This window comes from Temnothorax nylanderi, unplaced genomic scaffold (genome assembly GCF_030848795.1).
Source record: "Temnothorax nylanderi isolate EJ_2023f unplaced genomic scaffold, tnyl_v1.0 TNYL_tig0348_pilon, whole genome shotgun sequence".
NCBI lineage: Eukaryota > Metazoa > Arthropoda > Insecta > Hymenoptera > Formicidae > Temnothorax > Temnothorax nylanderi.
The window spans coordinates 151,477-173,629 of record NW_027249410.1 but is presented as its reverse complement, the minus strand read 5'-3'; the positions used below and the strand labels follow the sequence as shown (position 1 = coordinate 173,629).

The following is a 22,153-nucleotide window of genomic DNA, read 5'->3' as shown; positions in this document are numbered from 1 at the left end:
TGTTTTTGACATTAAGAAACTCTGACCTATACACCTGAACGAAAATTTTCAAGTCCCAATCAAACCATTGTAGATTCAAGAATTTCTCGAATAAAGGTATTTTGTAAATCCTGAAATCTAATTTATCCAGACCACACCTAACCATTTCCCGGAACACCTCTCTAAATCTGTCGCTGTTAAAGAGCGTGGCAACGGAACAAGTCCAACTATATCTGTCGTTGCCGAAAAGTGTGACAACAGAAAATTTATAATTTAATTTATCCTTCTTTATTATGTCTAGAAAAGAGGGTAAAAACACAATTGAAAAAGATTAAATTTTAAATCAATTAACTAAGCAATCCAATCTAATCAGGATTGCTTTCTTGCTCTTCCTTAAACTGAAGAATTTAGAAACTGAAATCCAAAGTGACGTAATTCAACAAGTTCCACGTCACAAACACATTCTCCTAGATTTTGAAATCAATTTTCCTAATTTTAATTTTATAAATAAATCTGATCCTCGTTACAAGACTTTTAAATTACGTTATCTTTTCGGCCCCGATCAATCACACAATCTACTTCAAATTTCGGGTAAAGTACTTAAATATATTAAAGTCCAAAAATGGACGAAATAATTCTCTTTGTCGCGTCACACGTGACATCTTCTAGAAAACTGATATAACAAATGGTGACTATTTAAGCATTATGTGAGTCTATTCCAACAAGGACAGAATCTGTGTTAAAAACAAACAGTGGGTTTTACATCTTATTAATAACAACAAGTTATTAACGACAATTGATAGCATCTTATTAATAAAACAAGTAATGTATTTCCCAGATTATTTCACATTATTTTGTCTATCCCTTGTAATTATTTAGAGAATACTCTTTTATGTGAATCATCAAAATATCTCTAAATATCGCTATTGAAAGACTTTCAGTACTGTAATGGAGCAGCGAGGCATAATGAGCTATGAATTATTCATCCTACCTAGAACAACTTTGATCAGCGATCCGTCGTCACTAACGGAACCTTTAAAAGTCTTGCTGTGTTTCCCTGTAGTAACATTATAAACTCGGATATTTCTATCTTGACAGGCGGTTAACACATGCTTCTGTCCAGAATCGACTTCCATGTCATACAGAGTGGTTTTTCCCTGAGCATTGCGACCCCTAGCAAATTGCGGCATTCCGCCTGGCGTCTAAAAATACAAGAGAAAATCGTAAAGTGTCTTGGTGAATGCCAGATCAGGAAATTGATTATCGAACATCGAAACAAGATTACTACTTACTGATTGCAATTGCCTAAAAATAATACTCTTATCCGCGCCGCAGGATACCATCTGTATCTGATTACCTTGATTCAATTGATTAAAAAATCTAACCGCGGTAATGGAAGAGCTATGATCGTCAAGCGTCTGCAGAAAATTGTATCCCTGATCGACGCTAAAAACGTGAATCAATCTGTCGCGAGACGCGCTTGCTAGTAGTCTAGGGGCGTCCAGCGAATGTCGTGAGAACCTGGAATACTCTAGACACAGCACTTCGGCATCGTGCGCTTCTATCAGGCATAACTCTTCCAGTGAAGAAACATCGTGGATTCTGATATTACCGGATCTGTGGAAGTAATGTGTGATTGTATCCCTTGCTGATCGCCCATCAAGTGGATTTCTCTTCTCATTTTACCTATCCCCGGAAGCGAGGTGCTTGCCGTCAGGAGCGACTCTTATCGATCTCACGCCGTTACGACCGTCGTAAGATGCGTCGCTCTTTTCGGCGGATCCCGCGGCGGCCAGGTCCAGATCCTTCAGGTAAGTCAACTCCGGATCCACGTACAACACCTTGAGCAATTCCTATCAGCGAAAAAACGGGGACATTGCGAAATTAAACATCGACTTTACACGCCCACTTTTCATTCTGATTACATTTTACTTGAGGGAGAATCACACTGACATTGCTATAAATGTTCCGCTTGTACAAGGTATCATTCGGCGTGCTGTCCCTCTCCAAATTCCAGACCCTTATTGTGTCGTCACTGGAACAGGTGATGAAACTTCCGGGCGGCATCGCACCGACGGAATCTGAATCGGTCGGATACATCTCGACGCCCCAGATGCAAGCCGAATGGTACAGGAACGAGTGCGACTTGCCGACCCGCTTGATATCCCTCACATCCCAAACGTAGATGCTATGGTCGTTGTACACGCAAGTCAGCTTGTTATTTCGCTCATCGAATGCCAGCGCGATCGCGTCCGGATACCTCGCGTTAGGCGGATGTTGAGACATATGGCTAAAAAAAAAAAACGCGAATAGGAAGATATTCCTAAATGTCGCAACGGAGAATTATCGAGGTGTCGTCATTGTTATAAAATATAAACCTGATAGACAATCCTTGTGCAACGTCTACTCCCAAGTAATGTGTCCTCGGTAATGTGGTGATAAACTGAAGTGTGTTGGGACTAAAACATCTTACGATACCCTCGGCGCATCCGATAAAAATATATTTATCCCCGATCGCCATGCAATTGGCACTACTCGTCTGTAAGGACAGCAATGTTTCTTTTTCATTACCAAATACAAGTTTAAAAGTAGATTGATCGTGATCTATTCATATTTCTCGAATCGAGTGTAGAACCGAACTAATCACTAAGAGTAACTTACTCGAAGCTCGACCCACTTGTCCAAGAGCCTCCTGTTATTAAATTCGCACAACAGGCCCGTTTTGGTTATCGCATACGTAGAATCTGCCATCTCTCCCCTACCGCAGGCTACGTCAACGAAATCATTATTCCTCTGCTCTCCTAATATAGCGGAACGACCCATCAAAGGCACGGGTTCTTTGTACTGTGTAATAAAATGTCGCATAAGATCTATCCTTCTGTTACATCACATCAAGAAAAAACACAATACTTTTGTTTCGCGGTAAGATGTAAAACACTGGTTGAGAGCTTACCTTGGCGCTACGCGAATACTCCAAGTACCAAAACTTGACGTGCCTGTTACCCACGGTAACGAAATAATTGCCATTCTCCGCGAAACAGACGGCCTTCACCTTGCTCGAAACTTTATTGGATGCTACTTTGACATTGTTCCGCCAATCCCAAACATTCACAATCATGTCGTGCTGCGAACCGACCGATACAACGTACTTGTTGCTGGGCGAGAACGCCTGAAATCAAAAGATAAATGTCCTTTCGATATCTCGTACACCTCATATGATTAATCTAAAACCTCCTACCTCTCACACAATTAATGCAATTTACTTAACATTGTATTTCGCGACGATATATTGTAAAAAATAACTGAATTGTAAACAATGTAAAGAACCTCGCACTAATCATGTATGAAACTAGGTCCTGGTAAAATCAACTAGTTTTCTCATATGTTGTAGCTTATGACCTGCTGAACAAAAGATGTAATAGGCTCAAAGGTAGATAATGCACAGTTACTGACCTACAGCCAGACAAACGTGAAAAACTCAGGCTCTACGAATATTGTTTAGGAACACTTTGGAGTTGAAAACTTCATAGAAAAATGATTATTATTATTGATCTCTATTATTAATAATACATAACCACATCAGCAGAGAGCATCTTTTCGCTAAGCCCATTATCACATTTTATATAAATAGGAAAAAGTACTCGATATACTGATCGTCCGTCTTAAAAAAATTAAACACGAGGCAAACACAAGCTGCAACACAATACAGCACATTATATATTTCATAAAAAACTCAGTTGCTCATGCAACCATGTCAAGCTGCTCTTAAAATCCTGATAATTTTCAAAAGTTTTTTTTAAATTTTTTATATTTGTTTCACTAATATTTGACTAATTAGATCGATTTTATATCTATTTTTTAACAGTTAATTTTTTATTTAATGATACATAAACTTTTAAATGCATTTTACGTATTTGGAGTTCTTTTTTCTGTATCTTTTTTTCACCTTTGTAAGATTTTTTTAATGAAATTACTTTATTTCAAAACTAAAGCGTTATCTTCAATTTTTCTATGATAGCTAAATTCTAAAAAACTATATTTTAATTTCTCTTCGTATAATTATATCCGCTTAAAATTAATCTTTCTCTTACAACGAAAATATGAAGAGTGAGAAATGAGAGACCGTATACGATCGTAGACACATGAAATAAAAAGTCATCGCAGGCAAATACTCACCACGCAGTTGATGCCGTACTTATGTCCCGGAAATTCCGCAATCTGCACGGCGTTGTGCGGATCGGAAATATCCCAGACACGGACGTTCGGCATATGACCGCATTCACCGGTGGCTAAGAGTTTACCGTCACCGGCGAGCGCTAGTGAGGTCACAGTCTTCCGGCAGGCATTCAATACGTGTGCTTGACTGTTTCGTCGTGGATTAAACAGCACGACGGTGCAACTGTAATAAAAGAATACTAATATGTGAAACGTAATCAAGGTAATTTTAGCTTAAAAGAGAGCAATTTATTTATCGTAATTTCTGATACGAATTTTCTGACAAACAAAATTTTTTCTTTGACATGGCTCTGATGGCCGAGAACCACCTTAAAGGATCAGCAACTAAAACCCATGTTATCCTCTTTCTTTATCTCTTTTTTTAAATATTATACGAGCAAGTTAAATCAATTAATGGTCAAATCCGTCGCATCGTGTCTCTCACTCACTGTCCCCTTACCAACTTTTTCCATGTAATTAATTCCCTTAAAAATCTTTTTCTTATTTTATTATTATTTCTATTATTATTATTTTAAGTTCGTTGATATATATAAATCCCTGAAAAAATTAAAATTAACAGGCGCATAAATTAGCCTAAATAAATTCAATTTTAGTAAACCGCGAAGAAATATAAGTTAAAATAAATCCAGAACTCTAATGTCTGAATTGTCTCCTTTGCCAATCTCTAGCCTTATAAATTTTGCTTCCTAACTTATTGTTAGTAAGATTTTTCCACAACTTTTTTCGTCCTTACTCCGTAATGTTCTAAAAGAAATCTCGTGAATCTTTTCTTCCCCGTCTCATTACACAAGTACGCACGCACTACTGCATATATACATATACCTATACTGCATTTTATGTTTCTTGATTCTTCTCTTCCGCTCGCAATATCTTACGATTGAAATAGCCGAATAAAATCGTAACGATAAAATTAGAATACTTTCAGTGAATATTCAAACTATATAATGACTTTATGTAACAATACTCAAAAATTATTATACATAAAGACACACAACATATGCGCACACCCACATGTATACGCTTTCATGTCACGTATTTGTTTAATCTTCAAAAATTTTATTTAGAAAATTTATACAAAATAAATTTATAACGGTAATTATTATTTTTTTTATTTAAAGACCCCACTTTCAGTCCCTTATTTTCCTGATTTCATAACGTTCACTCCCATAAAAATAAAAATGTTTCTTTGCTTAAAGTAAAAGACCGACGAACGCACTTCTCGCAAAGTGTGTCATAGATGGTTGGTCTCTTATCGCCGACCAACGTCTGGAGACCTACACAGGTACGTTCGACTCGCAGCACACGCTTCAAATGTATTTTTTTTATATTAAATAATTATCTCTCAATAGTACGAGTAAATATAAAATTTTACGTAAAACGGATTGCAAAACTGTGAAAAATAAAAATTCTTTTATATTCTATAGGTTAAAATTTGTATCGGTAAAAATTCACTTGAAAATTTTCAAGTGAACTATTGAGAGATAATTATTTAATATAAAAAAAATACATTTAAAGCGTGTGCTGCGAGTCGAACGTACCTGTGTAGGTCTCCAGACGTTGGTAGAAGTAAGGGAAGACGAGAAAGAAGAAATGGACGCAAGAGCTCTTCAAAAGTGTCTCCTTGTAACATGTAAGAAATTAATTGTCAAGTGCACGAGTTTTGACGAGTTTGAACGCATTTGACCATAAATGTTATAGATATGATATTTAAAAAATTACAAGTACTCTTTAGAATTTTAGAATAAGGGCAATTATATGAGTTGTGAGCAAAAATCAAAATTCCTCTTTTATATTTCCTTGACTTTTCCAGGTCTGTGGCAACAAGCTCAATCATGCTTTTGTTTCAGGAAACGATTTGTAAGATATCTCATTATATTCTTTTGACTTTATTCATTTCTTCAGTAATATTTGTATCACTTTTCATTGAAAAGAAAATTGTATTTGTTACTATATATCAACTTAAAAAAATTAATCAGAAAAAAGTCAAACTTACCCAGCCGGATAAGCGACCAATTCACTGGTCTTATCACAATCGAGGGCTGCATTGCTGGAAACAGTTACACCCAGCACTCGTTCTAGCTTGATCTAAAATATAACAAAAAAGTTTATTGTTACACTGACATTCGCACTCTCTATAATCGTTGATAAAATTCTTAACATATCTATTATACGTATAATAAAATTAATGAACAATCTAGCTAACATAGTTTCGCAATCCAATTTCTATGAATGTGAATTTTATTTCAAAACGAATTTCAAACGTGTACAATTTTTTATAAAAATTCTATTTTTAGATATCTTAAAAATATTAACGAAATTTCGTTATAAAAAATTCTCACAAATCGAAAAACGCTGTAAGTCTATTATATTTTTAAATAAAATAAAAAAAATATAAAAAAATACAAGCAATTCTCTTTCCTATTTTGCGAAATGTTTTACAAAATAATCTTAGCTTTTTCAAAAATTTTAGAAGTTATAATTTATAATTTCAAATTTTTTAAATAAAGTAGAAATTAGTATAAATAAATACAAACTTTTTAAAAGGCATTAATAAAATAGAAGCATCTTGTAATTATGTGCTGACTATTTTGAACTATGTATGTACAGGTGTCTAACAAGTAACTGAATAATCGAAAGGTGATGATATTAGGTCAAACTGAAAAGAAAAGTCATGTACTATTTTACAAAATTCGCAATAGTTATCGAGTAATTAGCTAAAACGTCTGAGCGAATAAGAGTGCGTGAGAAGCGGCAGGCCGGACTCGATAGACATGTAAAGACATGGCTTAGTTGTTATAAGATCTCTTAGCGACAGAGTGAGTATCTGATAGCGAGAGGTGGAGTCACGCAACGTGTGTGTGTGTGTGTGTGTGTGTGTGTGTGTGTGTGTGTGTGTGTGTGTGTGTGAGCGGCGAGCGACCCTAGACATATATAATAGATTGAACATTGCCATTGGAGAGCTCTAAGTAAGATATAAAGTCTAAAGGCTAGAGATATGCTTACTAGGATGCTTTCCTTGTCTAATTGTTTAGTTGGTGGAGAGAAGAAAAGGTGGGGTACTAAATTTTAGGAGTATGTAGTACTCATGAAAACTAAAAAGCTTTAATAAAGTTAACTAAAGCCTTAATGGCCTAGTTTACACCGTGCGTTTAGGCCGCGACCTATACCTTATATTCAACCCAAACACGATAGGTCGCGACGATGTAAACAGTTGCGACCTCGCTTGGGTCAGGTCTCTTTTTCGCGTGCCCTGACCTAAATTAGGCCACATGACGTAACGCGTGTAAACGCAGGTGACCTAAAGATCGCCTAAAGTGCAGAGAGTGTACCAATAGATACCAATAGATAATTTTTACCTATATTTGACCCAAAAGTATCATAGGTCTAAATGGTGTAAACGTTTTATTTAGAAGCCTATTTTAGGTCAGGGCATAGGTCAGGTCGCGATCAGGTCGCACGGTGTAAACTAGGCCAATGTTTATTGCATTACCCCAAAAACCATTTATTTATTTCCAAATTATAAAGCATTTTCTGTTGTAATAAACACAAAATAACTTTAATATACAGCAGATGGTCGATATGCTCTCCATTCATTTCAACATACAATTCGGTTTTTGCTTTTTGCTAAACAGTTTCTTGCTTGACTGTCGGCGATTCGGATAAACTGCACGATACAAACGTGCTGCTTCTATAGCATTGCCATTTGCTCTGCTATACATGAAATGAATATCTGTCATTTCAGAATTTGTATAAAAATTAACCATTTCTCAGACAATACAAAACCAGACAATGGCAACAATTTATCGTTTCAAAGCTGAACAAAACAGTGATATTCGATATGTAATTCTAACAGATGGCCATTCACGGGCGTTCGTGGATGAACTGATACAGAGAATTAAAAAACTATCAACAAACACGCCGACAATATTCATTAAGATTTGTCGACCTTAGACATTCGTACGAACGGTTGCGTGTAAATACATTATACAATGCTCGTGAAATGAACAGAGAATATATCGGATGTTTTACAACTGGGAAATAGATTTTGAAGTACTACTTATTAAGACTTTTTAGTTCGTTTTCATGAGTACTACATGCTCCTAAAATTTGATACCACCTTTTTTGAACACTCTGTATATGAGGATTAACAGAAACTCGCTAATTAGATCACTACTGGATAAAAAGGTACAGAGATAAGGAATTACAGAGGGTGACACTAATGTAGATATTATATAAAATGTATATGTCGTTATTAGCAGAAAGAGTAAAAATGGAAGATTGACGTTAATTTTACAGAGAATCAAACATGATTTAGAAGAGGAATGGGGACAATTTATTACTATATGCATATTAAATTAATTAACAAAATTAAAAAGAAAAAAAAACAATGGCGTAGTATGATAAGGTACGGGTGAATAAAAGAAAAAGAAGAATAGCATAAAAAATATTAGGCTGGAGAGAAAGTAATCCGAGTCACGAATAAATGGCGATATAGCGTGTTCTGTAATAAATCGGCTTCAGAATGATGGCGGAGAAAAAATTTTTGTTGACACTCGTCTGGAACGGAAGTGGTAAAGTAAAACGCGCAAAAAGAATCGCGAGAAAGACGATAAGTGTGATTGTGAACAGCACCAGCGTGAAAAGGTAAAAAAATCAACTTTTTTGCTATTCGGCAACAATAATAAGGTGGGGGGCATTCGCCATATATACATAGGGTGTCCTATTTTAAATGCTCCAAAATATGGAAGATATTGAAAAACGTTTTAGACAAAAGTTGTAGGATATCAAGGAGAACAAACGTCTCTAACGTCATTAAGACGTCTTTAAACGTCATCTTGCTACCTGGGTTGCCACGAAATCAGCCAATCTTTACTAAATTAACAAATAAATAATATCGAAGTCTGCGAAAATTAATTGAATATTTTACAATGGTTTTTCTAAAATAATCAGATATTTGATTAGTAGAAATATACAGAAAAAAGAAAATGTAAATTTAATAGTACAAATAAATAAAAAAAAGTAAATGCAAATTTAATTTTGGAATGCAATTATCTCAAAATTAAAACGGTAATCTTTGAATGTGAAAATTTATCTAAATCATAATATTAAGTATGTATGTGCGCACGCACATATTACATTCGTAGAAAGATGCCTCATGGAAAAAAGTATTTTCTATTAAAGAACGGTTTCGTATTATATAGCATCTTAGCAGACTGTTATAACTTGACATAATAAGGAAGATATAACGGAATGTAAACAGCGCGATTGCGCATTGTCTACACGATGTTTATACTCGAGATGCATAAACATTCTGGAACCCGTCTTTTATCTTTATCATCTCTGAAAAAATAATTGGATCCGTAGCACTGTTCTTTTCCCAGTTTCTTGAGTGCGGTCGTAATTAATCGCTGTTCATTAGACTCAACGGTTTTATCTATCGTAATGCGCAATTGTTCAGTTAATATAAAGCAGTAAGAAACAGTCGATATAAAATATAAATAAATATAAAGCCAATTAAAACTTAATTAAATATTTTAAAACCTTTGATTAATATGGAAACTAACAAAATGAATTAAATGGTTCAAACAGTTCGAAAAACTATTTGAAAAAATTAGTATTTTAAAGATACATTTTATTTTATATATTTTTTATATACATTATATATATCCTATTAATGTATAGGCTATAAAAAATTGGTCTTATGTATTTTCCTTTTTTTTTATAATAATAACAACAATTAAGAAATTTTTGAAATCTTCGATTAATTTTACGAGTAATTGTGTGCAATTAATCAAAACAATCTCGAATTAAGTTTTGTCTCCTCATGATCATGATTATAGCAAAGGAAGGAAGAACATATATGTAAGTACAATATTATAATAAGTTATAATCTAACGTTATAAAAATCAATCATACATTCTCTTATTGTACTTATTATATTTTTAATATCATTTATATTGCATATTATATTTTTTTTATATTACTTTAATATTATTTATTATTTAATTACTTTTTACATTATACAAGGTAGGTCAAAAGTATGGGTACAGTCAAATATCTCGTAAACAATGCAGTTTAGAACAAAAATGTTTTAGACAAAAGTTGTAGGGTTCAAAAAGATCTATTTACTGACCTTATCCAAGTTTGATCTTGGGTGGATCTTGGAAAATGTCTTGACAAAGTCCACAAGAATATGCAATAAAAAATAAAGGGTCCAATTTAAAAAATTTAAAGTGACTCTACCTTGACCTTAAGGATGCTTAAGGATGCTTAAGATCAAACTAATAAGGTCAGTAAGTAGATCTTTTTAAATCCTACAATTTTTGCCTGAAACATTTTTTTCTAAAATCCAATGTTTTCGAGATATTAATATTCGACTGTACCCATACTTTTGACCTACCCTGTACAATAGAATCACAATAGCGACTGTTACGATCTATGCTCGTTAAATTTAATAGATTTATTAATCGTTAGCACTATGTTATTAGCGTTAATGTGAAATTTTTTGTGCGATGGAATAATTGATTTTCAAAGTGCGTAATACAGAGCTACACCTGCGCCAACATGGCAATACGATAATCATAAAAGGAAACCGTGCATGTATGTGACCATTACGTACGTCGTATGCTGGAACAGTCTCCTTGTCGCGTACAATGGGCGAATTGTTCCTAGGTATTATTAAAGCCATTTTTCAAAATATCGCGAATATATATATGTATCTCTTTCTCTCTTTCCCTCCTCTTTCTGCTCCTCGTCTGCTCTTAGTCCACACATCTACGCGAATTTTTCCATTGTTTTTTTAATACGCACTAAAAGATGCGTAGTAATTTCACGTTTCTCGCGTGCAAAGTAATTTTTCAATCACCAAGTATCTCGCGATGATTATATATCCCAAAACTATTGTCGTTTCCGAGAGCTTATCAGTTTCGATGAAGCTCTTCATTATTAACTGCCACAGCCACACCAGAATCCTTATAATTTTTACGCACATAACACTTTGAATTTCAACTTTACACTCATATCAGTCTATCGAATTCTCAAAGACATTTTATATAATTTAATGTTTGAAATAGTAGAGAGACACGAACATATATGTGAATCGATTTTAAAAAGCGACAATGTAGATAAGTTTTACAATAAATTACTGCAATAATGCTATTTCGTTTTTCTTTTAGATTTTAGATAAAAGATCTGTAATTCTCAAATTCTGACAATTCTGATTTTCATTTTTTGACGATACGACATAATAACTAATATTTTCAACTATGTTTTTGTAAAAAACAGACGCAACAAATTTCCGATCGTAATATAAATCAAATATAAACATCATTAGATATACGTATAATAAAAATTAATATAAAAATCTCTCGTAAAAATATCTGTCAATAAAGTTGTATTGTAAATCTAAAATAAAATTTTGCACAATCTGATCGGATCTGATCTTTGTTGATCAATATTTGACTGTAATATAATATTTGATGTGCAATACATTTGAACAATGATTAACAATGATATTATTAAGTAATTCTAATTCCATTAAAATAATTCCAACTGTCGATTAATTATAACTCCAGTATTTGCTCTATTTTACCACATTTTGACATTTGATTTATATCATTATTTCCAACATTTAGAATATTCTCAAAAATCATCGCATCGTCAAAGTTATCGAAATCTCTCTTCACTCAGAAAAAATATATTAAAAAACATTTTAATGACAAAAAATATTGCCTACCTTGCCGAGGCATATTTCTTTCATAAAATTTTTAAGGATGCACGTTCGCGCGGTTCATTGCAAAACCTCCCAAAGGCAAAATATTCATGATACTATATTATCATTCTTTCTTCAATTACGTCACGCTTCATGATCATGCATATGCACGATGTATGCGCATGTGATTGTTCCTTCATCTTTTCGACGCATTTTCTATCTCCACAACAAAAAATCACTTTGTTCGGAAAACACTTGACACTTATTATCGGTGCGATTTTAAATCCTACAGCTAATGTTGAAAAACAATGAAATTTCCGCATCTATGGCACCAAAAGAACGAGAGAAACTAAACGAGAAAAGACGATCGACGAGTAAGAGTGACGACGGACGTCCAACTCTGTACTGAGGTACACCAACGGTTCTGCCGTTCGACTATGATCCCCACTCACTCTCACGTCTACCTGCCATACTTACGACTGCACTTTTTCCATATTACGCGCGCGTTCCGTCACGTGCCTTTCTAGTATATGTAATACTACGTGCGTGTTAGTGCGCGCATGATATATACCTATGTATATGATGGTAAGGGGGTTATTCATATTGCATCTCACCAAAATTACCAGAATCCTCTTAAATCTTTAAAGTCTAGCGAGACATATACAGTCCCGACATGTTTAAAAAATCGTATCTCTGGTAAATACGAAGCTATTAAAGATCAACTGAAGCTCATTTTAAAGAGAATTATTTAAACTTTAACTAAAAAATATTGTGATAAATACAATTGTAAAATATAAGAATAAATTACTTGTCAAGTAAAATCATTAGGTTCTCGGAATAATCGTGAAATGTTATAAACATAATATATAAACGCGCATAATTTTCAGGTAGGTCGATGATAGGAGAAATAATTATTGAGAAATAATTATTAGAAAAATGCTATTGAATGATATATACTTACAGATGTGCGCGTGATAGATTAAACTGAAAACTTTTGAATCTTAATTATTTCTATACATAATTTTTGTGTTTTGACGTAGACATTATCATATGTGTAATTTCAAAGGTATCGAGAAAAGAAGTGTGCGATGTAGGATTATGTATTGAAACATATTACCGAAAGTTCCATAAAAAATGAAATATTATACAATTTCTCTATAATAAAAAAATAATATATATTCCCCTATAATAAAATTTTATTATTGTAGAATTTGATATTTTATATTTGTCATATTGCCGTGGATCCGTCCGTTTAAACTTTTATGTTTTGACTTAACTTTGGTGTATTCAGCAATCACAAAAACTTTTAAAAATAACTGAACAAAATCGGCATCGATTCTCCAAAAAAGTCAAACCTATAGAAAGGTTCAACTATTGTACACACAAAATCAATCGTCATAAGATTTGGCTCATATTGAAACATTACGTAGGCTGCTCACTTATCTCCTCAATCGCCGAAGGTCACTAAATGTAAATCGTCACCACCTACGTACGTCCGAATTTCATCGTCCAGGGACATCATCCGAATGGACTTGAGTGTCCATCGCTAGGCTCAAAAACAACTTGTAATTTAACATTTCACCGACAAAACGCATAAAACCGTACACTTTATATGAACGTAATATATGTTACCAAAACAAGACGCATATAGGGGAAACCGGGGGGCGAAGTCGTCACTATTTTTTCGGTGCCGCGTAGCGTAGGTAAACAAATTTTTAATTCTTTAATGTTGGGCACTAGCTTCACACACTGGTAAAATTGAGCCCAGCGGTCAAAAATATTTTAGACGGAAGTTGTTTTACACAATTTTGTCTGAAGGAATAAACAATGGTAAAATCAATGTTGGAAAAAATTGATTTTTTAAGGTCACATGAATTTCATCATTTTTTTAAATGAAATTATATGATTTTTTTACATAATAATCTTCTGGTTATTCGACATATAAAAGTATTTAAGAAGACTTATAAAAAAATAGTTTACGAGATATTTTATACTTTATTATTCCAACATATTTTGATATAAATTATAAAATATAAATATAAAATATATTCTAAAAAAATTAATTTTTTTACATTCTCTAATACTTTTGTGCAAGGAATAACAAGATAAATTAATAGTATAAAAGAAAATATATAATTGCCTTTCAAAGAAGATATAATTGCAAATTGCAAATTTTTTTGCACACATATGCACGCGTGCGCGCGCATGTATGTATGTACGAGCGTGTATCTATATGTGCATATTATATTACATTATATCATATTTACTTAGTATTATATTATTTCTAGTAGGTACACGGTACACCCAAATTTCTACCTTTTTATTCTTAATCCTACCTGATTTTAGCATATTTGTATTTTTAGTAATTTTTTCTGCATTATTGCTTTACATTTACCTTTCATCCATGGAAAAAAATTGTGCACATGAGTAAAATGGCACTTTTTATTCTACACAAGCCTACTCTGTTAGAATATATATAAGTAGAAACTAAAAGAAAATATTAAAGATAATAAATTAAAATAATTAAGATAATGTTTGGATAAACCTTCCCAAAAAAAAGATAGAAAAAGTTGCCAAATACACAAATAAATATGATGAGCGCGTACGATACGTATGTGCCATGTTTAGGTCTAAATTTAAAACGTTGTTTTCATTATCTTATTATATTTCGAGATCTAGCAGCGTATAAGTTTTTGCATTAAATATTTTTTATTTCAATTAAATATTATATACATTTAAATATCTTCCATTATCTTGATAGGATTATACATTTAAAAATGTATAATTTTTTAAATGTTTATTATATTTCCTTTTTTTAGTTGATGCAATTTTCTGATTTCAGCACTTTTTTGAAAAATATTTTTAAATTTAAAATATTTTTAAAATTATGAAATGTTAATTAAACAACACTTATTATTCATCCGAACATTCTTCTTACAGAAATCAATACTATTTATGTTGCAATGTACAATTATTTTTTATTTTTACTGGATATATATTAATACTTTTTGTACAACAGTTTTTCGCATACTGGCGTGTGCACTTGGCAACTTTTTCTACCTTTTTTAAAAGAGGTAATTTTTTAATAACACAGGCACACGAAAAAAAAAGGTCTTGTCCACCAGACGAGACAAACATTTCTATACGTTTTTGGGGTCGCTGAATCCGAATCCGGGGTCGGTTTGACTCGGTCAGATCGCATTTCCGCATTTCTCCGACATATCGGGGTCAGTTTTCGGTTTTTTCAATCACTTTTTTGAGATTAGGAACGAAATGCGATCTGACCGAGTCAAACCGACCCCGGATTCGGATTCAGCGACCCCAAAAACGTATAGAAATGTTTGTCTCGTCTGGTGGACAAGACCTTTTTTTTTTCGTGTGCCTGTGTAATTAATATTATTCTTTTTTTTAGTATGTTGAATATTTTTAGACGATATATGATTTAAAAATAGTTAATATTACTAATATTCTTATGCCTTTATGTATTCCGCAATATTTTATTTGTGTTAAGATTACATTATCACTAATCCTTTGTGATCATATCTCTAATAATCCTTTCCATCCATAAAATTGAGAAATAATTTCGCTCTCTTTTTCCAATACCCTTCTTTTTTATCGATCACGTTCTCTCGCTCTCACTCCCTTGTACCCTACACGTTCCCTCGCTTTCGCTTCTTAGTTTATGTTCTCTCGCTTCCACTTCCACTCCCTTTAGCTCGAATATCTTTTCTTTTTCTATGAAACGCTGGTCTGACAATGAGTCATTTAGTGATGGAAATATAAAATAATCTTCTTCCTGATCTGACTTATCGACCTGATTTACCTGCTGGCCGCTGAGTCGATAATAAAGCGCGCGCGGTTCATCGGAAATATTCCCTCACATATATATGGATATAGATACGTTAGGGACGTTGCCATATAGTGCGTCGTTGGTAATATTGTCAACAATTTTTTTCAATGCAGCGCTAACGAAAAACCTTGCTTGCTAGTGCCGCATTGTGTTAAAAAAAGTGGAAAAAAAAACATTTTTCGAGGGCGATGATAAAAATGACGTATCTTAATTTAAAATATTTACATTTCGGACTTTGCATCGCAATATCTCCGCTTGTAGGACACATAGACAAACAATAAAAACGCTATTATACAAGGTGGACCATTTTATAATGTCCCTATCTAAATATCTTTATTCCTACACCTTTTACAAAAAAATGTTCCCTACAAAAGTTGTTTGACCTTAAGGGGGACACAAGACAGCAATATCAATTTGTAGTGGTGTCACTTTCAAGAAATTCACTAATCACCATTTTTTATAAATAAAAATCGATTTTTTTAAAATAAAAGTTATAGGTCTCGTCGAAACAAATCACACCCTATGTATTAGTTCAGAATTTTCTTGATTTTTCCACGAGTTTCACAATTGTTTAATTTTGGAATATTTTAATGTTCCACAAACATATCGAGAGGCAGAAAGTCCAAGAATTAAGCTTTTGATTACATTTTACAAAGTGTGCCATACTGTCAATGGAAACTTGATTGAATATTTGCACCAGTATTTATAAACATCCATAGTGAGAAGCAAGAGAACTGTCTTTAAAAAACCATCTCCAAGGTGAGAAGCAAGAAGATTCACTTTGAAAAAACACTCGGATAATAAAAAAAAAACAATTTGAATCACAATCCAAAGAACATTAACTTCACAGAAATTAGGAAAATGTGACGTTTGATATTATTTTTGTAGTCAACTGATCAGATAGGTAGATTTTACGGAGAAGAAAATGTGCGTGAGGTAAGAAACAACCTACGAAAGTACATCTATACGGAGACTTCGCACAGCATAGGTAATATGTACCTCTCGACATATTTAAAGAAAAACGGTTTTCATTTAAGAAAAATAATAACTAGTGAATTTCTTGAAAGTGGCGCCATATTGTAAAAGGCGTAGGAAAAGATATTTAGGTGAAGACATTAAAACGACCCACCCTGTATATGTATAGATTTAAATGTTCGGTTAATATCGCGCGATACATCAAAATCACTAATCGACTGATCCGAGTATATATGTTATAAATAGGGATAGAATATTATCAAAAGAACAAAAAAGACATACGATTTCGAGCCGAGTCATCATCCGCAACCAAAACGATCGACAAGTTACACAAACGGACAACGTAACGACAATTTTATCTATTAAACAATTTTAATAAAGAGACAATACGAATAATATACAATTACGACGGCTAGTATTCATTCAATCACAATAATGTAATTCAAATCCAGGCTATCGATTGAGCCTACTCAGAACTTAATCGGTTCAGCCGTTATTGAGATTCGATAATCTATGGATCTCTCAACTTGTCGGCTCGCATATAGATATACGATCTGTGAGTCGCTGCGCGTATATACACTTGGCGCGAGACACTACTGCACTGAAAAAAAATCTGGTTCGTTCATTTTCTACCAGAAAATACCAGATTGAATCTACCAGAATCTGGTTGAATTAATAGGAATTCTGGTTACATAACTAGAATTCTGGTTGCATTAATTGGAAGAAGAATCTGATTCGTTCATTTTCCACCAGACGTCCAATTAATTCAACCAGATTTTTTTTTTCCAGTATGTGTCTCTTGATGAGCTGTTTGATAATCGGCTATTTTCATTTTCGATTTGTTAAAAATAAAAAGATTGAATCATAGTATGAGAGATGAGGATGATATTGAAATTAAAAATTTACTTACCCTATCTTGTATTCTAATATTTTCTTGGCCCCTCTTTAAATTTGGGGCCCGGAGGACCTTGCTTGTGAGTGACGGTTCCATTATAACGGCAAATTCTGTTCTCGCGTTAGATTTCCATTTCTGGAAGAGTGTTCCGATCTCATTTCATTCCCTGAAACAAAAGTTGTTTTTATATAACATTCACGTTAAATAGAACTTTCACAAAGAACTAGATACGCGAATTCCTTCTCTGATGTAGTCACTCCCTGCTAGATTATACAATTAAATTCGCAAATATAAATTATCTCGTGTTGTTTTTACCAAACATTTATATCGTACATTATAGATATTTATTTCAGTCTAACGTAGCGATTGATAATATGCGCCTCGTGCAATTCTAAAAAGTAAGATTGTCGGAAAGTTACAGCCTGGATAATAAATGAATTCGCTGTGCTATGAAATCAGCATGAAAAATCGATATTTCGGAACTTCCTCAGATTCGCGTGGATCAGATTTCTCGATGGTAGCAATAATAAGCCCATACGTGGCAGAGTCGTTGAGCGAAAGTAAGAGTAAATGTGTGTCTCGATCGTGGGAGATCACGACCTACGCAAATTCCGCATTGACTTGCAGTTAGTGCTGCCACAGACACGGATGCAAATGGAATTAATTACGAACAGATAATAATAGATATGCGCGCACAATGGATGGTAAACTGCATTATCGCATTACGTTATATCGTAAAGCAGCTACACAAACCTCTCTCTAACGATAATTCCTCGTGGAGATTATGAAACTTCTAGATTACGTTATCAGTAAAAACCCGACTTTTTATTTTATACAAAAATAAAACTTTGTAACAGCTAACTTTTATTTTGTTTGTATCTCTTTTTTATTGTCTTTTGTTTTGTTAGTTACCTCGAAAAAAAATTAGAAATCGTATTACAAATTTTTATAAAGTTGAGTATCAAGTTAATATCAGTCCTACATCGCCTCTTTCCCGAGCGTTAAAAGGTATCTGATCACAAATATCTCTGGTCTTCAATGTTGTCAGCTATTGCTGCTATTGCATAAGAAGGCGCAGTCCATCTATATTAGTCTACGAACGGACTTCATCGGAAAGCTCAAGTCAATGGTTCGATTCTCACTTAAGTGTGTACTTAAAATTTTTTGTAAGTTTTTGTTTCAATCATTATCTGTAATGTCAAAGGTATGTGTTTATTTAAAACAATTCACTAATGTATAAAAATTATGTTTTATTCTCTATATAGATTTATGAGAGAATCTAATTTTAAATTAACAATTGGCTAAAGAATATTTAATGATTATCCAAAAACTGGGAATATTTCCTGTTTCTTAGTTCTTTCCATAACAAACATCAATTAAAATAAAAGTACAAGTGCTCTGATAAAGTCCAAGTATGGCACGAAACGTAGGCTAGTTAATTGTGGTTTAATAAACGCTATAGTCTTTTTTCAAAATATTTTCTAATATCCTTTATTGCTCGAAAAATTGGTCGTTCTTCCATATTATTTTGCTTTTGCTTTGATCAAGCGTTAATAAGTTTCTTTATTGTTAAAATAAATGTAACTATAAACTTTTTCAAAGTTTACAATTTGTATAGACACCAAATATAAAATACTACACCTTTTTTCGAATAAAGATAAATATTGTAAAATTATGTTTTTTTGTAACATTATTACTTTTAACATACTTCATGGAAAACATGGCATTTCGCCGTGCGTGATTGAATGTATCTGTTATAGTATATGAAGAAGCGTGTTGCACGCAATTGCAATTATTACCTGCGACCATTCCCGTAATCTTGATAATAATATTAGATTATATTATTTTCTTGTTCTTTTTATCACAGCAGAAGGAACAGTTATTCATGAAATTAACATTCCAAATTACAATGAAATATGGTTATTAAGATTGCTTTAATAAACATTTCTTTCAACTTGTACTACGTTAAGTTGTAGTTGTTTCTACATTTAAAATAAGACAGATGAATAAATGAATACTTTATTAGCTTCAGCTATCATTTGTACGTACATCATTTGTACAGATATTAGCGAAAAAGATAGAGGAAGATGAGTGGTGGAGGAGGGGAAGACGAAAAAAGAAGATTTGAGCAGAAAAGGAGAACAGAGAAGGGGGAGGGGGGGAGAGAGAGAGAGAGCAGGAGTGAGGAGAAGAAGATGAAAGAGAGGGGAAGAAAGTGAGGGAAGGGGTAGAGAACAAAAGGGGGAGGGAGAGAAGAGAGAAAAGGAAAAATAAAAAAGGAGAGATTGGAAAGAGGAACAGAAGTCTATTTATTATCTACTAAAACAAATCCAATAGTTCTTTTACATTCTTTCCTTTATTTATATAGAAATTACGATAAAAGTTATTTTAGATTAAAATTAAAAAAATAATAACTAAAATAAATTGAATATTATTTTTTTATTATAGAATATCCTTTTTGTTCTTTTTCATTCTGTTTAACTTTTTATCACAGACCAATCTTATCTTTTATTGAAAGCGTGCGAGTGTTGTTGTTGAAGAAAATACAATTTGATGTGAAAATTTGGAACAAAATAAAACCAATTTACTATCCAAATCCTAAAAAAATCTCTAATAAGGATGAATGATGTCTATTGATTAACAGTAGATAGTCAACAACAAAAAGATATCACCTAACAGATGATTTTTCTCCTTATAGCAATTTTATAAGCCGATGATCAATAAACATAAGAAAGCGATACAGAACTATATTTTGTTTTAGATTTGTCGTTACTCCGAAATCGTCCACCACTAGCTATTGAATGGAAAGAACTTTCCCTTCATTACTAATAATTCCCGCTAATATTAATACTTTTTAATAATTTCTTTTTTTTATAATTATAACAAAATATAAAATTATGTGCCAAAGTTTCAAATCTCAATTCTTTATTTCTTAAATATTTAATTTAAAAAAAAGAGTATATATTTTTGTTTGTCGAGGTTGTCTATACCTCCTTAATGCATTATCGTTTTAAAGTATAATTTTAGAAAACAAACGTATACAAACATACAGACTTGAAACAACACCGACAACGTGTTAATAGAGAGTGAAAACCAAACCAAACGTTTTTTAAGCGGCAACTCATGACTGAAAATATCACGTTTCTTCTCCATATTACAATAAATTGTACAAGAATACAAAAGTATCATAGTGTGTCGATAAATCATCGATGACAATTTAAATATACCATTCAAATTGCGTCAAATTTCACGGAAACTCGGTGCATTTTGTCGAAAGACAAAATTTTAATCACCCATTATAATATATAGCCAATTAGTGGCTTTAAATTTGAAATTTGTTTCAAAAACACTTGTGATATAACTTCATTACTGTAGCGCAAAAACGCAACATTTCCGGATGAGTTGTCACTTAAAAATTGTTTGTGATTCGTCACCCTCTATTAACCTTTACACATTATTGGTGTTGTTTCAAAACACTCTGTGTATAAATATCAATGTCAGCTAAACTATAGAAACTATTAGAAGAAGATATACTTTCAATGGTCGTTTATCCGGGGAGAGCATTCTTTGCAATCATCTCGGCGGTTCTGTTTATCCATTAAATATGCCTCCGCCTCCGATCGACCAAGCAATTCGCTTCGTCGTCGTAGGAACGATAGGATTGATAGGAAGCGTCCGCGACGTGACCGATGATGCTCCGCGAATCGAGAATTCGAAACACGACGTGACGAGAGCGCGAGATACGCGAATGGTAACGAATGCCGGTTCGAACAATGGAATTAGAGGGGAAAAAGAGAGAGAGAGAGAGAGAGAGAGAGAGAGAGAGAGAGAGAGAGAGAGAGAGAAAAAGAGAGATACGGGAGAATGTCGTCCGACGTGGAGCAGCGCGTTAACCACACGCTTAGAGGTTACGTTTTACGAATAGTGATCGTTGTCGGGACTCACCTGTCGATTTCTCGATGAAATGTGAGTACCGCGTTCCGCGACAATAGACCGGAGGCCGGATAGCAAAATCGCGAAAAGGAGCCGATAAAACGACGGAAATTCAACAGCGCACGATAACACGACACAACCACCTACATAAATCATAAAACAGACTGAGCCAAGTTCAGCAGTCAGCAGTGTCAGCAGTGTCAGCACTGTCAGCAGTTCGGCAGGGACGGCAGGTTCGGCTGGCTCGTCGACGGTTTGTTCGCTAGATGTCTCGCAGAGAGTATGCACCGCTGCCGTCATCTGCCAGCCGTCAGCGATAAGCCGATATCGCCGATATTATTGCGAATTGCAGCGGGACAGGCGGGACTTTTGAATAAGTGTTCTCCATAGTAAGGCCCTGCGCGCACAATATCACGCTCTATAGAGTATAGAGCACATATTAGGAATAAGAATAAATATTAAATGTTAAGAATCGGAATTAGAAATAATAATTAAACGTAAAGCATAATGGAAAAGAATAAAATATAAGATATAAATATATTGGAGCTGCAGGTGGCCAAAGCTAGGGACGGCC

General features: G+C 33.5%; 1 protein-coding gene across 6 annotated transcripts in view; it reads right to left on the bottom strand.

Annotated features, from left to right (window-relative positions):
- Positions 1 to 21,868, bottom strand: part of Wdr62 (WD repeat domain 62) — a 36,342-nt gene extending 14,474 nt beyond the window's left edge. The window contains exons 1-11 of one of the 6 annotated variants that reach the window (XM_071720434.1): positions 21,592 to 21,868; positions 17,662 to 17,812; positions 6,209 to 6,300; positions 4,156 to 4,378; positions 2,933 to 3,148; positions 2,641 to 2,823; positions 2,358 to 2,518; positions 1,933 to 2,269; positions 1,666 to 1,832; positions 1,272 to 1,596; positions 971 to 1,181 (exon numbers count right to left, since the gene is read on the bottom strand). In XM_071720434.1, the coding sequence (XP_071576535.1) occupies positions 971 to 1,181; positions 1,272 to 1,596; positions 1,666 to 1,832; positions 1,933 to 2,269; positions 2,358 to 2,518; positions 2,641 to 2,823; positions 2,933 to 3,148; positions 4,156 to 4,378; positions 6,209 to 6,300; positions 17,662 to 17,742 (1,996 nt within the window). In that variant the 5' untranslated portion in view covers positions 17,743 to 17,812; positions 21,592 to 21,868. Of the gene's footprint in view, positions 1 to 970; positions 1,182 to 1,271; positions 1,597 to 1,665; positions 1,833 to 1,932; positions 2,270 to 2,357; positions 2,519 to 2,640; positions 2,824 to 2,932; positions 3,149 to 4,155; positions 4,379 to 6,208; positions 6,301 to 10,834; positions 11,204 to 11,950; positions 12,345 to 17,661; positions 17,813 to 21,591 lie in introns of those variants that run through there. The other 5 variants (XM_071720438.1, XM_071720437.1, XM_071720439.1 and 2 more) reach the window with 5 other exon arrangements.
- Between the last annotated feature and the right edge of the window lie 285 nt (positions 21,869 to 22,153).